This window comes from Heterodontus francisci, chromosome 4, assembly GCF_036365525.1.
Source record: "Heterodontus francisci isolate sHetFra1 chromosome 4, sHetFra1.hap1, whole genome shotgun sequence".
NCBI lineage: Eukaryota > Metazoa > Chordata > Chondrichthyes > Heterodontiformes > Heterodontidae > Heterodontus > Heterodontus francisci.
In genome coordinates, this window is record NC_090374.1 from 156,925,590 (window position 1) to 156,945,097 (window position 19,508).

Consider the following 19,508-nt stretch of genomic DNA (forward strand, 5'->3'; position numbering starts at 1 on the left):
GTGTGTCCTTTTCTATTGCTATGTTTTACTGCACTCCAAACATATTTCTCGGTCCCAAGAGGGTTCACTGCAGAATTCCTGCAGTTTCTTAGTGCTACTAATGAGTTTCAAAACCTGACAAATGCTTCAAGAATTTGCAATTAATTAACAACAGTTTCCTGGCTGGAGTTCATTATTACTCCCCCCTGTCCTTATAGGCTCAAGGCACATACAGCAAGTCAGCCAAGGGTGCACTGTAAAGAAAAAAATGAGCTTAGGCAACAGAATGCCAATGGGACTGTTCAGCTTTCTTTCTGGATCTTTGTTGTTCATCTGCTTCTTGGCATCAGAGATAACAAATTGTTATGCAGATAGTCATGGAATACAGCAACCGTTCAGTAAGGCCATTTTGGAGATGTTACATATAAACACACTTACATTTCCACGACGTACCAAACTTCACCCTTACATGAGACTGATCTATCAGCAACTCAGCTCATCGGAGACCAGGGACTCCACTGCAACTGAAGGAACTCTGGTCCAAAGCTTCAGGAGTATCAGAGGTACAGTGTATTACAAGTTCATTCTGTATAGGGCCCGATTGTCTCAATTAAATGCTACTTCAGTCAAACTTATTTTTGGCACTAAATTCTCACTTTGCCTTGTTATTTACTGTGAGTGATCCAGCACGGGTCCAGCTACATCCACACGAGGGAAGGAAGGAAAAATTGGAGATTAAGAATTTGTTTAATTCAAATTACTGGAGAAGTCAATAATTTTAAGCACAATATATTAAAAACATCTGACGGCGTCCTCGGGAAGTGGAAGGTTAAAACTTTTCTTGAAAATAGCAATGGAACCTTGTTTAAGTTGCACAAGAGGCAATATAGCTCATTAGCAACCTCAACATTGTCCACTACTGAACACTGACTTGAAACCTCAAAAGGTTCTCATAAAGCTGACGAATATCCTACTTGGGTGTTGGGGCTTTGGCTTAATGTCTTATCCAAAAGACGACACCTCTGACAATGCAAGACTCCCTCCACACTGCATGAAAGTGTGAGCGTAAATTATGTGCTAAAGTGTCTGCATCCACATGACCTTCTGACTCTGAGATGGGAATGCTACCATTGAATGGTTTGAAACATGGAACACAAACTTACCTAGGGGGATATCTTCCCACTGCATACAGGCAGAGGGCAAATTCTCCACTGCCAATCCATACTGATGACACAAAACTAGGAGGGAATGTAAGTTGTGAGGCGGATGCAAGGAGGCTTCAAGGGGATTTGGACAGGCTAAGTGAATGGGCAAAAACATGGCAGATGGAATATAATGTGAATAAGTGTGAAGTGATCCACTTTTGTAGAAAAAAAAAGAAAGGCAGAGTATTTCTTAAACGGAGAGAGGTTGGGAAGTGTTGATGTCCAAAGGGACCTGGGTGTCTTTGTTCATGAGTCACTAAAAGCTAGTATGCAGGTGCAGCAAGCAATTAAGAAAAGCAAATGGTCTGCTGGCCTTCATTGCAAGGAGATTTGAGTACAGCAGTAAAGATGGCTTGCTGCAATTGTGTAGAGCCTTGGTGAGACCACACCTGGAGTATTGTGTACAGCTTTAGTCTCCTCAACTAAAGAAGGATATACTTGCCATAGAGGGAGTGCAATACCAGTCTAATCCCTGGGATGGCAGGATGAAGAGTGATTGCAGAAACTGGGCCTGTATTCTCTAGAGTTTCGAAGAATGAGAGGTGATCTCAATGAAACTTACAAAATTCTTACAGGGTGTGACAGGGTAGATGTGGATAGGATGTTTCCTCTGGCCGGTGAGTCTCGAACCAGAAGACATAGTCTCAGAATAAGGGGCAGGCCATTTAAGACTGAGATGAAGAGGAATTTCTTTACTCAGACGGTGGCGAATCTTTGGAATTCTCTTCCCCAGAGGGCTGTGGAATCTCAATCATTGAGCATGTTCAAGACAGAAATCAATAGATTTCTGGATACTAATGACATCAAGGGATACAGGGATAGTGGGGAAAAATGGCATGGAGGTATTTTTTTTAATTTATTTTTTTATTTAGAGATACAGCACTGAAACAGGCCCTTTGGCCCACCAAGTCTATGCCGCCCAACAACCACCCATTTATACTAACCCTACAGTAATCCCAAATTCCCTACCACCTCCCTACACTAGGGGCAATTTACAACGGCCAATTTACCTATTACCTGCAAGTCTTTGGCTGTGGGAGGAAACCGGAGCACCCGGCGAAAACCCACACGGTCACAGTGAGAACTTGCAAACTCCGCACAGGCAGTACCCAGAATCGAACCTGGGTTCCAGGAGCTGTGAGGCTGCGGTGCTAACCACTGTGCCACTGTGCCACCCATAAATGATCAACCATGATCTGTGTGAATGGAGCAGGCTCGATGGGCCGAATGGCCTACGCCTGCTCTTAGTTCCTATATTCTTATGTACTTGGAAAATCAGCACACTGGAGTAACAATAAAAGAACCTAAGATCATTGTAGCTGTGTCTCCGTTGACCTTAATGGTAGAACAGGATGTCAATCATGAAGTGTAGAAGTAGCTGAAGAAGTTAAAATACACAGCAAAATACCTAAAATAAAATCCAGACACAGGTAAAACAGTAATGAAGAAGTTGTAAAGTTTGATCAAGATACAGAGATACTTCAGGCTCGTGAGTTTAATATGAATATGTTTGAGTTTGCTTCTTCTTTTTACAATAGTCTACTAATTTATCTGAAAAATGTGCCTAGGGAAAGGACCAAGAATGTTAATTCAAATACAGACTTCTGCTGTCAACACGATAAAAGCAACTACTTGTTTTTCATGCATCAAAACATTAGAACAGGATGGATAAAAGTGTAGCAAAAGGAAAACTTTCATAAAGGAATCAAATATACCTCACACTGATAAATTTCAATTGTTTGTGTCTATGTTTACTTCAGTTCCTGAATATGACAACCCTGGATGGATATGGTTTAACATTTCCAAGCTCAAGCCCTCGATGGTGGCAGCAGAGCTGGTGCTACTGCGAAGAACTCTCCACCCAAAGTCGCTGACGGTCAACGTAACAATACATAATATTGGTTTGGAAGGGAACAACCTCACCATCAGTGATCCATTGGACAAAAAGATTTTGAATCTGAGTGAGCTGCCATCTTCTGGCTACGACACATTTAATGTTTCCACCATCTTGAGACAGTGGAGAGTGGACGTGATAGGATTTCAGTTCCAGTTTACAGATGACAGTGGGAGTCTGGTATTGCACGATGCTCTGACTCAGAGCCTCTACTGCCTCGACACCAGCTCTCAGGATGAACCACTACTTGTCGCCTATCGGCTGGCACCGTCAGAAAGAAGCAAGGCAGCAAATCTGCGCAGCAGCAGAAACAGTCAGCAGTGCTCCGAGGGACGCAAGAGGAAACACCCACCTCGCAAGAATATTTCCGGAGAGTGCAGCCTACACCTGTGGTACGTGAACTTACAGTCATTGGAGTTAAATCACTGGATCCTGGAACCACAGGGTTACTACGCAAACTTCTGCAGGTGAGTACTAAACCAGTACTGGCTCCAATATGATCAAAATTGATTTTTTGGGATGAAGAGTGAGCCAATTCTCTAGTGTTTCTTTTTTCAGACTTCCACTGTGTCAACATTACCTTCCTGCTTTCCACTTTCCCGCTCATCAGCCATCACTTAGGAAAGTTCCACAGAATCACAGAAAATTTACAGCACAGAAAGAGGCCATTCAGCCCATCGTGTCTGCACTGGCTGAAAAAACTAACCCCCCAATCAAATCCCACCTTCCAGAACCTGGTTCGTAGCTTTGCAGTTTACAGCACTTCATGTGCAGGTACCTTTTAAATGAGTTGAGGGTTTCTGCCTCCACCACCGGTCCGGGCAGTGAATTCCAGACACCCACCACCCTCTGGGTGAAAAAGTTTTTCCTCGTGTCCCTTCTAATCACCTTAAATCTGTGCCCCTGGTAATTGACCACTCTGCTAGGGGAAACAGGTCCTTCCTGTCTACTCTATCTAGGCCCCTTATAATTTTGTACACCTCAATTAAGTCACCCCTCAGCCTCCTCTGTTCTAAGCCCTAGCCTGTCCAATCTTTCCTCATAGCTGTGCAATTTTCAAGCCCTGGCAACATTCTTGTAAATCTCCTCCGTACTCTCTCCAGAGCAATTATATCCTTCCTGTAATATAACCAGAACTGTACGCAGTTCTCCAGCTGTGGCCTAACCAGTATTTTAGACAGTTTTATACAGTTCCAGCATTACATCCCTGCTTTTGTATTCTATACCTCGGCCAATAAAGGAAATCATTCCATATGCCTTCTTTTTCACTCTATCTACCTGTTCTGCCACCTTCAGGGACCTATGGACCTGCAACCCAAGGTCTCTCACTTCTTCTACCACTCTCAATATCCTCCCATTTATTGTGTATTCCCCCACTTTGTTTGCCCTCCCCAAATGCACTACCTCACACTTCTCTGGATTGAATTCCATTTGCCACTTTTCTGCCCACTCAACCAAACATTCTGGAGTTTAGAGCTATCCTCTTCACTATCAACTACACGGCCAATTTTTGTGTCATCTGCAAATTTTCCAATCATGCCTCCCACATTTAAGTCCAAATCATTAATATATACACAAACAGCAAGGGACCCAACACTGAGACCTATGGAAAACCACTAGAAACCACCTTCCTTTTGCAAAACCATCCATCGACCACTACGCTTTGTTTCCTGTCACTGAGCCAATTTTGGATCCAACTCACCACATTCCTCTGTATCCCATGGGCTTTTCTGACCAGTCTGCCTTTGGGAGCTTGTCAAATACCTTACTAAAATCAATGTAGACAACATCCACTGCACTACCCTCATCAATCCTCCTTGTTACTTCCTCAAAAAATTCAATTAATTTAGTAAAACATGACCTTCCGTTAACAAATCCATGCTATCCCTGATTAATCCATGCCTTTCTAAGTGACAGTTTATGCTATCTCTCAGAATTGATTCTAATAATTTGCCCACCACTGAGGTCAGACAGACTGGCCTATAATTATTTGGTCTATCCCTCACACCCTTTTTAAACAATGGTGCAACATTTACAGACCTCCAATCCTCTGGTACCTTGCCTGTATCTAGTGAGGATTTGAAGATGATCCTCAGAGCATCCGCTATTTCCTCCCTGACTTTCTTTAACAGCCAGGGATACATTCCATCCGGCCTTGGGCAGTATTATGGTCTTAGACATGGATAACACTCTGGAACCAGCTCGCAGGAACTTAGTGCTATTTTTATTATATTTTATAGAATCATAGGACTACACGGCACAGGAGGAAGAGCTATCCAATTTGTCCCACTCCCCTGTTCTTTCCCCAGCGCCCTCCATTTTTCTCCTTTTCAAGAATTTACCCAATTCCCTCTTGAAAGTTACTGTTGAATCTGTTTTCATTACACTTACAGACAGTGCATTCCAGATCATAACTAGTCACTGCGTAAAACAAATTCTCATCTCCCCCCACCCCCCCATCAGTTCTTCTGCTAATTATCTGTGTTCTCTGGTTATTGATCTTCCTACCAGTGGAAACAGTTTCTCCTTATTTACTCTATTATAACTCCTCATAATTTTGAACAGCTCTATTAAATCTCCCCTGAACATTCTCTGCTCTATTTAGAACAATCCCTACTTTTCTAGTCACTCCACATAACTCAAGTCCCTCATTTTCTCAATGTTCTTCTTGGCTGAAAGCGTGGTTGTATGCTGACCAGCATTCCTACAGTACCTCATTCAAGGGGCATTCTTCCTACATGACTCCAGGCAGTGAGCTTCAGCTAACTATATAGGCTTTGGGTGAGGCACCTTGAGCAGGATGTTTGCCTATTTTTTTATTAACATGGTAGTTCTACTCCCAATAATGTGTAATTAATAATTTATAGCTCATAATTTAAAAAAAAGTCAAGAATGACTATCCTGGTCAAAGTCACTGATGATATGGTGCATTATCCTTCCTTGGCCTCTCTGCAGTGTTTGACACCATGGATTCCACCATTCTGCTGCACTGCCTCTTCTCCCAGGTCCATCTCATTGGGACTATCCAGTTTTGCTCTGCTGCTAACTAAGAAACATAAAAAATAGGAGTAGGAGTAGGCCATTCGGCCCTTCGAGCCTGCTCCGCTATTCATTATGATCATGACTGATCATCCAACTCAGCAACTTGTTCCCGCTTTCATAGAAACATGTGCTGATGCAACCAGTATCTCCATCAATGGCTCCTCCTCCAGCTCTCACAATGGTAACCCGCGCTGCAGAATTCCACATGGATCTATCCTTGAATCCCACAAAAATTAAACTGAAAAAACTGTACAAATACTGTAAAATTTTTCGACATATGTTTAACATGCTGAAAGAATCCTTATAAAAATTTAAAACAATTAAGATGTAAAAAATGTTTGAAAAATACTTTAAAAACATTAGGAACTTCCCTTCTGGCTTCCCCACTTGATTCTGGAATTCAGTGATGGAACCTGCCATGAACAGCCCACCAAGTGTGTCCTAGATGTGCTCTTTACTGCTGGCCACCACTGGTCAGTGAGGGAAGCATGGTCCCTGCATAAAACCCCCATTCAACCGCCTACCATTATTTACATTCAACGGGGCATGAATGCAGCAGCCAAAACGTCCACATTCAGTGGGGACAAAGTAGCCAGGCTCATGGGACAGACTATTTCTGGGTTTTATTTTTCCAGCAAATTAACAGGTACAATAATGGCCCAAAATAAAACCAAGGCAGATGGTCAACCTCTCACCAACTCAGAGAAAGAAAAAACCTGCATTCCTAAAGCACCTTCACAATCTCAGGAAATCCCAAAGTGCTTTATAATTACTGAAGAATTTTGAAGTGTCGTCTCTGTTGTAATGTAAGGAATAAACAGCAGCCAATTTGTTGATAGCAAGATCCCACAAACAGCAAGAAGAAAAACCCGATAAACTGTTTTAGTGAAGTCAGTTGAGAAATAAATATTCTTCAAAATTGTATCATGGAATCGGTAACGTCCACCTGAGAGGGCAGATGGGGCTGCAATTTAACGTCTCATCGAAAACATGCATCTCCAACAGTGCAGCATTCCCTCAGTCCTGCAGTTTCAGCCTAGATCATGTGCTCAAGTCTCTGCATAATTGACTATTTACTTTAACAATCCAGACATACACAGCAAAATGATTTACTTTGCAGCTGAATCTGCACTTTGTATTTCTCCCCCAGAGGTCATTGCACTGAAATAATTTCCAGCGAGGAGAAAACGGTAACAACGAGCCCTGCATGGGGAACTGTGAAGCAAAACATAACCAAATCTCAAAGGTAAGGGCATTGCTCTTATTTCCTTGCTCTGTTTTCAATTTAAAAAAAATAAAAGACCACTAATTTGTCCCATTTCTTTTCCTATAGGTGGCAGTGTATCCCACAGAAATATTCTTCAGTCAATGTAATGTACAATACAGAGTCTGGAGATATTTTTATTGAGAGTTTGAAAGAGATGAGTATTGAGAGTTGTGCTTGCAAATAAGATTGCTTCATTCTGAACAAATAGATTCCCTAATTCTCCCTACATTATCCAAGCTGGATGTTTTCATATTCCAGGCAAGGATTATAGCACAAGAGAAATAATTGGATTAATCTAGGAATAGATGATGTGTTAGGAAGCACTTGGCATAATACTCACACTATTTATGAGACACCGTTATAGATTGAGTAATTAACTAACATAATGAGGGCCAACGGAATAAACTGGCCCAGTGTCACTCCAATGAAATTGGAAACATAATGCTAGAATAGTGACTTATTTCATGAATTTGCTGATTTTAAGTACAGCTTTACCATGTTTCAAATTGCAATTTGATTTATTCCTTCAAGTTGATCTAATATTTAGCACCTCAAAACTATGGAACTACTACCTCCCTCGGTCTTTCCTCTCTCCTCGAATCTAAAGACTTTTAAAACTTAATCACCAATTCTTAATTAACCTTATTTTTTTCTTGAATTCATTTTAAACATGGTGCTCTGTACTGCCTGACTTGGCCCATCAACTATATTTCTCACTGAACAAAGCTGTGCTGTTACTTAACAATCATATATATACTTCCCAGTTCCATCTATTTTAGCTCCCCAAAGGATATTAGATAGGTTGTACACCACAAGCACCAATACACTCTGCTTGATTTTGACAATGTATGTCAAGAGATTACATTGTATCCCACATATTCTTTGTGTATATATTAAATGTACCTTAATCACCATCCTGGGGGTCACCACTAACCAGAAACTGAACTGGACCTGCCACATAAACGCTATGGCTACAAGAAAAGTTCAGAGGCTGGGAATTCTGCAGCGAGTAACTCATCTCCTGTCTCCCCAATGTCTGTCCACCATCTACAAGGCACAAGTCAGGAGTAGTGTGATGGAATGCTCTCCACTTGCCTGGATGAGTGCAGTTCCAACACTCAAGAATCTTGACACCATCTGGGACAAAGCAACCCATTTGTTTAGCACCCTATCCACCCACTTCAACATTCACTCCCTACCCCACCAACACACATTGGCAGTAGTGTGTACCATCTACAAGATGCACTGCAGCAACTCACCAAGGCTCCTTTGACAGCACCTTCCAAACCCACGACCTTCTACCACCTAGAACGACAAGGGCAGCAGATGCATGGGAACACCAGCACCTGCAAGTTCCCCTCCAAGTCTCAACATCCTGACTTGGAACTATATCGCTGTTCCTTCACTGTCACTGGGTCAAAGTCCTGGAACTCCCTTTCTAACAGCACTGTTGGTGTACCTACATGGCAAAGACTGCAGCGGTTCAAGAAGGCAGCTCACCACCACCTTCCCAAGGGAAATTAGGGATGGGCAATAAATGCTGGCCTAGCCAGCGATGCCCACATCCCCCAAATGAATAAAAAAACAAGCCCTTTCAACACAATTGAGCAGAACTGTTCTTAAATCTTGAAGTTATAGAGAGCTTCATAATCCAAGTTCCTTTTAGTCTCAAGTCCATTTCTACCAACAAAAAGACCCTGACCCAGTATTATAATATTATTTAGTGGCAATGAATAGTACTCAACTATTTAAAAACCTCACTGTATGGCAACTACTAACACCATGTAATGTAACCTGTAATTTGTCATAAACCAAAAAAGTGCACAAGTTCTGCTGAATTCAATAAAAATCTGTTTTACAAACAAAACAAAAATATGTACCTTGCAGTTGGATGTTCATTAATTTGGCTGAGGAAACATAGAAAATATACACCATAGGAGACCATTGGGCCCATTGTGTCCATGCTGGCTGAAAGAGAGCTATACAGCCTAATCCCACTTTCCAGCTCTTTGTCTGTAGCCCTGTAGGTTACGGTACTTCAAGTATTTTTTAAACGTGATGAGGGTTTTGGCCTCTACCGCTCCAGATCTCTAACACTCTATGGGTGAAAAACAAAACTTCTCCACAACTCCCCTTTAAACCTTTGGCCAATTATTTTAAATCTATGCCCCTGGTTATTGACCTCCCTGCTAAAGGAAACGCATCCTTCCTATCCACTCTATCTAGGCTCCTCATAATTTTGTACAATTAAATCTCCCTCAGCCTCCTCTGTTCCAAAAAAAATAACCCTAACCTATCCAATCTTTATCCAAAACTAAAAATCCCGATTCCTGGCAACATCTTCGTAAATGTCCTCTGCATTGTCTCAAGTGTGATCACATCTTCCCTGTAATGCAGTGACCAGAACTCTACATAGTACTCTAGCTAACTAGTGTTTTAAATAGTTCCAGCATAGCTTCCCTTCTCTTATATTCTATGCCTTGGCTAATAAAGGGAAGTATCCCATATTCTTTCTCAACCACTTTATCTACCTGTCTAGTTACCTCAAGGCATCTGTGGATATAGGAACATAGGACTTAGGAGCAGGAGTAGGCCATTCAACCCTCGAGCCTGCTCTACCATTTGATAAGCTCATATGTACTCTAAGGTCCCTCTGTTCCTCCACACTTCTCAGTAACTTACATCATTCTGCTTTCCCTTGCCTTGTTTGCCTTCCCCAAATGGATTACCTCACACTTGTCTGGCTTGAATTCCATTTGCCACTTTTCTGTCTACTTGACCAGTTCATTCATATCTTCTTCAGTCTACAGCTTCTACCACACTAGCAAATACACAGCCAATTTTTGTATCATCTGCAAACTTCTTAATTAGGCCCCCTAAACTCAAGTCTAAATCATTGATATATACTACAAAAAGGGACCCAGTACTGAGCCCTGTGGAACCCCACTAGAAGTAGCTTTCCAGTTACAAAAATAGCTGTCGGCCATTACCCTTCGCTTTCTGCCACAATGCCAATTTTGGATTCAACGTGCCACTTAGATCCACTTGGAAACATCTAAGTTTTTTTTTTAAACAAAGAACTTACCTTTCTATAGAATCTTCCATATCCCCAGGGCATCCTAAAGCATTGCACAACTGGTGAATTATTTTTGAACTGCAGTCATTGTTGTTATATAGACAAATGCAGCAACCAATTTGTATACAGCACGGCTGTTATAAAGAGCATTTTCTGGTGGTGTTGGTTTAGAGATAAATTGTGGTAAGGAGAACTTCCTGCTTTTCTCCATAGTTCCATTGGATATTTTACATCCACCAGAACAGGCCTTGATTTAACGTCTCATCTAAAGACAGCAGCTATAACAATGCAGCAATCCCTCAGTAGTGCACTGAAGTGTCAGCCTCAACCCAAATCCAAAGTGGGCCTTGAATCTGCAACCTTCTGATTCAGAGGGGTTAGTGCTACCACTACAGTGCATGCATATCAGCAAGTAAGGTCAGTTTCTGTTGTGAACAATTAAAATGCACCATTACGTGTCAATGTTACTCAACTGCATGTTGAATTTATTAGGCAACATCAGACAATGCCTTACACATTACCTAAGGTCCCTGCTAAGGCCAAAGAGCATTAGCTATTTCATTCAAAAGTCACAGAAAATTGCTAGAATGTGGAAATATCACCAGCCCTCATTCTGCATCCTTCTGAACAAAACTGTGCCAATATCTAAGCTCCAGGACATCACTGCAGAAGTTCCTCAGGGCAGTGCCCTAGGTCCAACCATTTTCAGCTGCGTCATCAATGACCTTCCCTTCACCATAAGGTCAGAAATGGGTATATTCACTGATGGTTGCAGTTCAGTTCCATTTGCAACTCCTCAGACACTAAAGCAGTCCGTGTCCACATGCAGCAAGACCTTGACAACATTCAGGCCTGGGCTGATAAATGGCAAGTAACATTCAAGCCACACAAGTGCCAGAAAATGACCATCTCCAACAAGAGAGAGTCTAATCATTTCCCCTTGATGTTCAACAGCATTACCATAGTCAAATACCCCACCATCAACATTCTGGAAGGTCGTTGTTGACCAGAAACTTAACTGGATCAACCACATAAATACTGTGGTTACAATAGCAGGCCTGAGGCTGGCCATTATGTGGCAAGTGACTCACCTTCTGACACCTTCCACCATCTACAAGGCACAAGACAGGAGTGTGATGGAATATTCTCCTCTTGCCTGGATGAGTGCAGCTTGACACCACCCAGGACAAAGCAGCCCATTTGATTGGCACCCCATCCACCATCTTGAGCATTCACTCCCTCCACCACCTTGCCAACAGTGTGTACCATATACAACATGCACTGCAGCAACTCACCAAGGCTTCTTCAAGACACCTTCCAAACCTGAGACCTCCAACACCTACAAGGACAACAGCAGAATACACATGGGCGGCACACTGGCACAGTGGTCGGGTGGCACAGTGGTTAGCACCACAGCCTCACAGCTCCAGCGACCCGGGTTCGGCTCTGGGTACTGCCTGTGCGGAGTTTGCAAGTTCTCCCTGTGACCGCATGGGTTTTCTCTGGGTGCTCCGGTTTCCTCCCACAGCCAAAGACTTGCAGGTTGATAGGTAAATTGGCCATTGTAAATTTCCCCTAGTGGAGGTAGGTGTTAGGAGAATGGTGGAGATGTGGTAGGGAATATGGGATTAATGTAGGATTAGTATAAACGGGTGGTTGTTGGTCGGCACAGACTCGGTAGGCTGAAGGGCCTGTTTCAGTGCTGTATCTCTCTCTCTCTCTATGACATGGGAACACCACCACCTGTAAGTTCCCCTTCATGTCATACACTATGCTGACTTGAAAATCTATCGCTGTTCCTGCATCGTTGTTGGGTCAAAATCCTGGAACTCCCTCCCTAACAGCACTATGGGTGTACCTACATCACATGGACTGCAGCGGTTCAAGAAGGCAGCTCACCACCACATTCTGAAGGGAAATTAGGGATGAGCAATAAATTCTGGCCTCACCATATCTCGTGAATGAGTAAAATAACTTCCAGTGCTTACAGTAATAAACAGTCCACAGTTCACATCACGCCACAGCAAGTTGAAGTCCCTAAATCCAGTATCTTGGTATAAAATCTTTCCTTCCTATTCTGTCTATTAGATTGACTCTCTCAAGAAAAATAGGGATGAGCAGTAAATGTGTCCTTGGCAGCACTGCCCACCTCTAATGGTGGAGGAACAGATCCCAGGGATTTGAAACCTAACCCTGAGAAAATCGAGGAACAGATGTGCCCAGCAGCTGAAGTACCAAAGGTACATAGATCAAGATGGGTCCAGATTTGTTTCCCTGCTCGATGCTTATCTCTGTTTGAACATTAATACAGGGTTCTACCATTAACCGGAGCATCCCTGGGTTAGGGAGGGAAAGACCAGCTTGATTTCCAAATTGTAATTGCTACCCTGCAACCCCTGCTCTCAATAGATGTGTATAAATATTGGAGGATTGGATTATACTCAGCTGTGATGTTTCTCACAGCTGAACAGGCTGCCAATAACACTCTACTCAGGTTACACATTAATAATTAGGGCCCATGGAAACACAACTCAACAAGAAGAGTCACATTTATACAGCATCTTTTCACAACCTCAGTACATTTCATAGTGTTCTATAGCCAATGAAGTAATTTTGAAATGGAATCGCTGTTGTAATGTTGGAATTATGGCAGTCAATTTGCACACAAGGTCCTACAAACAACAATGAGATAATGAATAGCTTATTCCCTTTAGGTGTTGCTTGAGGAATTACTGTTGACTTCCCTACTCTTCTTCAAAATACTGCCATGAGATCTTTAATATCCCCATGAGAAGGCAGACATCTCATCTAAAAGTTAGCACCCCTGACAGTAAGGCACTCCCTCAATACGGTCACTGGAATGTCAGTCTAGATTACATGTTTAAGTCTTTTCAGTGGGACTTGAATCCATGACTGCCTGAGTCAGGAGTGTTATCTCTGAGGAAAGAGAAGCAGAGTTAACGTTTCGGGTCAGTGACCCTTCATCGGAGTTCCGAAACGTTAACTCTGCTTCTCTTTCCACAGATGCTGCCAGACCTGCTGAGTGGTTCCAGCATTTCTTGTTTTTATTTCAGATTTCCAGCATCCGCAGTATTTTGCTTTTATTTTAGTGTTATCTCTGAGTCACAGCTGACACCTTGGAGCTAGTGCTCTCAGGAGAGTGGGATGGGGAAAGGGAGGAAATTGACAGGAAAAAGGGTCAATGAAGAAAATGGCAGCCAAAACAAACCAAGATGAGTTATTCAGTACACTGTATCTACAGATTTAAAGAGCTTTGAGTAGAAGAGAAAGAAGTGCAGCCAGTTTTTCATAGCAGTATTTAGGGCTACTTACCACCTACACGTAATTTTTTCACAGGGTCTACATGGCTATTATAAAATTAATCATAAAACTTTCCAGCTTTATAGTCTTGAACGTCGAGCCCTTAAGTAGACAGTGCTATAGAATCAAACATAGCCTCAAGGCAAGTTCCAGGTAACTATTTTTAAAACTATGCTTATTTAAAAAATTGAGCTGCACTCCTCATTGTCTCTTTTTTAATCTCTATTCTTAATTTTCTTGTATTCCCTCTTATTTGATAATGACCTTTATCGCAAGGGGCTGGAATACGAAGGGGTAGAAGCTATATTAATAGTTATACAAGGTCCTAGTTAGATGCCATCTGCAGTTGTACACTCAGTTGTTGGAACCGCACTTCACAAAGGATAATTTGGCTTTGGGTGGGGTGCAGAACAGATTCACCAGAATGATACTGGAGCTAAAAGGATTAAATTATGACAACAATTGCCTAGACTAGGTTTGTATTCCGTTAATTATAGAAGACTAAAGGAGTGATCTAATGGAGATGTTTAAGATGATTAAAGGATTTGATAGGGTAGATAGAAACTATTTCCTCTGGTAGGTGAGTCCAGAACAAGGGAAGATAATCTTAACATTTGAACTAGGCCTTTCAGTGGTGACATCAGGGACTACTTCTTCATATAAAGGGTAGTGGAAATCTGGAACACACTCCCCAAAAAGCTGCTGAGGTTCAGTCAATTGAAAATTTAAGAATTGAGATCAATAGATTTTTGTTAGGCAAGTGCAGTAACGGTTACAGAACAAAAATGACTGGGTGGACTTAAGATACAAATCAACCATGATCTCATTGAAATGCAGAACAGGATCGATGGACTGAATGGCCTAATCCTGTTGCTATGTTTTTTATTTTTATCATACTCATAATGTCCTAAATTTTCCTCAACATCAGAATACAATACATCCTTTTCACAGCAATGATATCAATTTGCATAAAACTGATTTTTCTCAAAAACATTTTACACCCTCCCCCACTACATTTCTTTTTGCCCTCTTCTCCCCTGAAAGCACTGACTGACATACAGCTCCACAATCATTAGCAGCTCGAAAGGACGTCACCCAAGTGGTCAACTTTCTTGTGTGAGCCAATGATGTTGACACATTATTCAAAAGTGGAAGACATCCCAGCCATGTCACATGCCATTCCCGCATTACCTTCCAGCAATAAGTGGTAGGACACCAGGCCCATTTTTCATATGGAGGCAGACTGTAGCTAAGATAGCTAACACAGCAAAGGCTGAGAACTGAACTTGGAAACTTGTATTTTATGGACAGTGTTGCTACCCACTAGGCCTTTGAAAGCTGCCTCCTGAGAGCTTCTCAATCATTGGGCTGGATTTTATGAACTCACCACCAAGATTCCAAAAATGGCGGGCCACACGCCAAAGAGCCGACACAATTTCAAGCGCAGTGGCTCATTTAAATAGCTGGGGCAGGCTCCCCCCCCAACAAATCACATGGAGGGGGCTGGCTGTCCATCCCCAGCAATGGCGCAGCTGCCATGTGGAGGTGCTGACGCCATTTTTACAGGACTGTCAGCCCTACCGGCTTATTTAAATATTTAAAAACAGATTGAATAAAATTCAATACATTTCTTTTGCCCTTCTCCCACTCTCCATAACAAATTAACTATTTGCATTTCCCCCCCAAAACACTTAACTGTAACATCTAACCTTCCCTCCCCGCCACAAACTGCATAAAGTTTAAAATACAATCCTTCCCACCATTCCCTACACCCATGACGTTTATTTGATCCTGTTCCCCCCACCCTCTGCACTGATAAATGTACCTCCTCCCCACTCCCCACCAGTGTGGCACCTCGTTCCCCCAGACCGGGATCCGAAGGCATGGGAGTGTCGTCCGCCGGGCCACCAAGATTAAGAGTAAGTACATGCAAATCTATTCATTTCATTCATTTGCATATGGTGATTGTGGTCCCGTCGCCAAGCGGTGGGGGGTGCCGCCATGGTTCCCTGCCGCCGCTGGGAGGATTGGGCCGAGCCCTGCTGGTGTTGAGGTCCGTGGCGGGCCTCATCCAGGGCCATCTTCAGGCGCCCCCCACCCCCACCATGGATCCCGACATCGAGGGCTCCTTAAAATTCAGACCATTATGATCCATGAACGTGAGTGAGCAGGTTCCAGCTTGATGCAAAGTATATGGGAAGTATTATATATAAATTGTCTTTCCGTCATTCATATTATATGGTGAGGTATACTTGTTTAAATGTGGGATCATTTTGGGAAGCAGCGTGGTTTCCTCTATTCAGCTACAGAGTAACAGCGTAACGTTTCAGACTTATGGAGCAGTCGGGTGTCAGTTCTTATATTTCAAATTGTACCCGTATCCTTGGCCCAGCTGTACCTCAAATCGACATGTTCCTTAAGCATGTTATGATCCCAGTATATGCAATCCATACAACGTAATTTTCCACATACCATATCCTGATTTCACAAAGTATGGTTATGTATAATGACTTCTCAAAATACGGACATTGTTACAACCAGGTGAGAAGGGGTCTAGGGGTTCCCTCTCAGCCTTTGGTTTAACCGTAACAGGGTTTAATTTTAGAAACACCGTGTTTTTAGCTCCCCTCAGTGAATCCTTGTTCACTGCTTTCCAATTGTAAGGCAAAGAAATCAGACAGGTTTCCTTAGATTTAAACAAGAAAGGTGGAAGTTTATTAATTTTAAACTCAAATTCGGTTAACGACTATGAATACGTGACGCAGCTATGCTAGCATGCATGTGCGATAAACACACACACAGATAGAGACAGAAAAAGTAGAAAAGAATAAAGGGGAACATTTTAAAGCAATATCTGTTAGTTATTTACTGTCCTTTGAGTTCAATGTGGAGTCGTTGGTTGCTGGTAAATCCTGCTGTTCGTTGGGGCCCAGTTCATGCTTCAACTTGTTTCAATATAAGAGTCTTTTCTCGCGAGGTTTACGTGCCTTCCATGGGTCCAGTGGCCTGGGAGAAAGCGAGAGAGAGACAGCCAGGAGAGAGGCTTCTTTGTGCCAGCTTCAGTTACAAACTGCCTTCTGTTCCTTTCTGTGTGGCACAATTTCAAAAACCAAGTTAGCCAGCAAGTCAGTCATTTGACTAACTGGCTTAATCACTTTGGCATTTGTGGATTGTATTATTTTAGCAGGCCCTGGAATACGCCTCCTTACATCTTCAATGTTTGGTGATCAAAATCCATTTGGGGTCAATTGGATCAGGGAATAGTCCTTTATCTCTACAAGCAGCATCTCTTATTATGCAAATATCCTTCCAGCCCAAACAAGTCATTTCTCCACTCTAGTTTAAAATTGATGTTCACATGACAAAATTAATATGCCTCATTCTTGGTTGGTGGGGGTCTGCATGACAGTATGTATGCAATAGTCTAGTAGAACTTGTAGAAATAGAAAACTTGAGAAATGCAATGGTCACTGAACTGGTTATAAAAGTTTGTGTTCTTGGAGCAAACCCAACTATAATTAGAAAAACAGAAATTCCTGGAGGAGAAAATACCAAGGTCCACTTAGTTCACCTTCTACCATCCTGGTCATCATATGATACAACAATAATTGAGTTGTTAACTAATCAATCAATCTTTATCAGACAACGGACCCAAACATGTCACAAGGAAAATCCCAGTTGTTTCATTCGAGTACTATCAGTCTATAATACACAACACAGCCAGTTTTGTTTAAAAAGCATTATCCTTGTGGAGTTATGCACAGTTATTTCCCATGTTTATGAATATACAAATCAACATAATTCATTTGAAAATGCTATGCTGTTTGCATATGACATTCCAATGAAAACTGCACCCTGCTCTTAAAGCTCATTTTATTCCAACGTGGTAACAATCCCCTCCCTTATTGTGTGTGGGCATCCTTCCATCTACAAAAGTTGATGGACACGCAGAAAACAATCCATTTAGGTAGGATATCTTGTCTTGGTGCACCTTTGCTGTTGGTTGTGAAGGCCAAGACTTAAGAGGCAGGTTCTGCCACAAATGCCGCACGTGAAGCTGCAAGTTGTTGTTTTTGGAGTTGGCACCTGTTGTCAAGCTGCTGTAGCCACTGGTCGTCGTGATAGTGCACACCAGTCCACAGGATGTGTCACCATTTCCCTCATTTGCCAGTCAGTGATTTCCAGGTGTGATAGTCGATGTTAGGGCCTTCATGACACGCTTGCAAGCATCATTGAAGCAGAGCTTTGGGTGCCCTGACTACCTTACTATACTGAAGATCCTTGGGGATGTGACCGTCTTCCATCCTGCGGACGTTTCCGATCCACCGAAGCCGCCTCTGTTTGATAAGTGCCAACACACTTGAGCTCTGCCTTTGAGAGGATTGGCACATTTGCAATTTTGACCAGTCGGGACATACCCAGAATGCACCACAGTGAAGATGGACATTATTGAGCTTCTTTTCCTGGTATCTGTAAGTTGTCCATCTTCACAACTATACAGCAAGGTGCTGAGGCCTTATAAACCATCAGCTTGGCCCTAAGGGTCAGCTTGTTGTTATCCCAGGCGAGTTTCACGAGTTGGTCACAGGCGGTAGCTGTTTTTCCTATGTATGTATCGAGCTCCGCATCAAGGGACAGACTGCCTGTGACTGTGGACCCAAGGTAGCAGAACTTGCTAACCACGTCCAGTGGGGTGTGATTAAATGTAATCAGGGGAAGAGATGCAACACCTTGTCACATGACCACGGTTTTCTTGATGCTTATAGTCAAGAAGAACAAGGTACAGGCATGGGAGAGACAGCCCATAAGTCTTTGTAGCTGAGTTTCCGTGTGAGCAACTAGCACAGCATATCAGCATAGAGGAGTCCTCTGATCAGGACAAGATCTGTTTTTGTTTTCACTTTCAGCCTTGATAGATTGCAGAGCTTGTCGTCTGACCTAGTGTGCAAGTAGACTCCTTCCATGTCTGCAGGTAAGGTGAGGTTCAGGAGCATGGAGAAGAAGATGCCAAACAGAGTGGGAGCTAGGACACAGCCGTTTCACTCCACTTTTCATTCCGAAATTGTCAGAAGTGGAGCCATCAGACTGTACAGTGCAGTGCATGCTGTCACGGAAGGAGCGGATGAGACTGAGGAGCTTCAGTGGACAGTCACTTTTTCCATAAATCTTGTAGAGCCCTGCTCTGCTGACAGTGTCAAATGCCTTTGTAAGATCTATGAATGTAAGGTAAAGGGATATAACTCGGTTCCCTACACTTCTCTTGTACCTGGCAAATGGAGAAGATCATATCCACAGTAGCTCAGCTGGCACAGAACCTGCACTGTGCTTCCAGGTACACTCAGTCTGCAAGTAAATGGAGTCTTTTAAGTATGACCCTACCAAAGGCCTTCCCCGTGTCGCTAAGGAGTGAGATGCCCCTGTAGTTGCTGCAGTCTCTGCTGTCACCTTTGTTTTTGTAAAGTGTGATGATTTTGGCATCACATCTCCTGTGGAATAGAGCCTACTTTCCAGCAGAGGAGAAGGTCATAAAGGTGTGGCAATAGATTGTACTTTCCGTGCTTGAGCAGTTCGGATGGGATTCCATCCTTGTTTGGTGCCGTTCTGTTCACCTGGCGGTCTACGGTCTTCTCGAGCTCCAGCGATGAGGGTTCTTCATCTAACACTTCCATGACAGGAAGTTGCAGGAGAGCATCAAGTGGGAACTGGAAGATATCCGACTCACAG

At 42.8% G+C, this 19,508-nt stretch overlaps 1 protein-coding gene across 1 annotated transcript; it reads left to right on the forward strand.

Annotated features, from left to right (window-relative positions):
* The first annotated feature begins 216 nt into the window (after positions 1 to 216).
* Positions 217 to 9,264, forward strand: LOC137369348 (bone morphogenetic protein 2). The gene is made up of 4 exons (XM_068030431.1): positions 217 to 542; positions 2,945 to 3,545; positions 7,271 to 7,366; positions 7,454 to 9,264. The coding sequence occupies exons 1-4, from the start codon at positions 248 to 250 to the stop codon at positions 7,569 to 7,571; spliced, it is 1,110 nt and encodes a 369-aa protein (XP_067886532.1). The 5' UTR covers positions 217 to 247; the 3' UTR covers positions 7,572 to 9,264.
* The last annotated feature ends 10,244 nt before the right edge of the window (positions 9,265 to 19,508 follow it).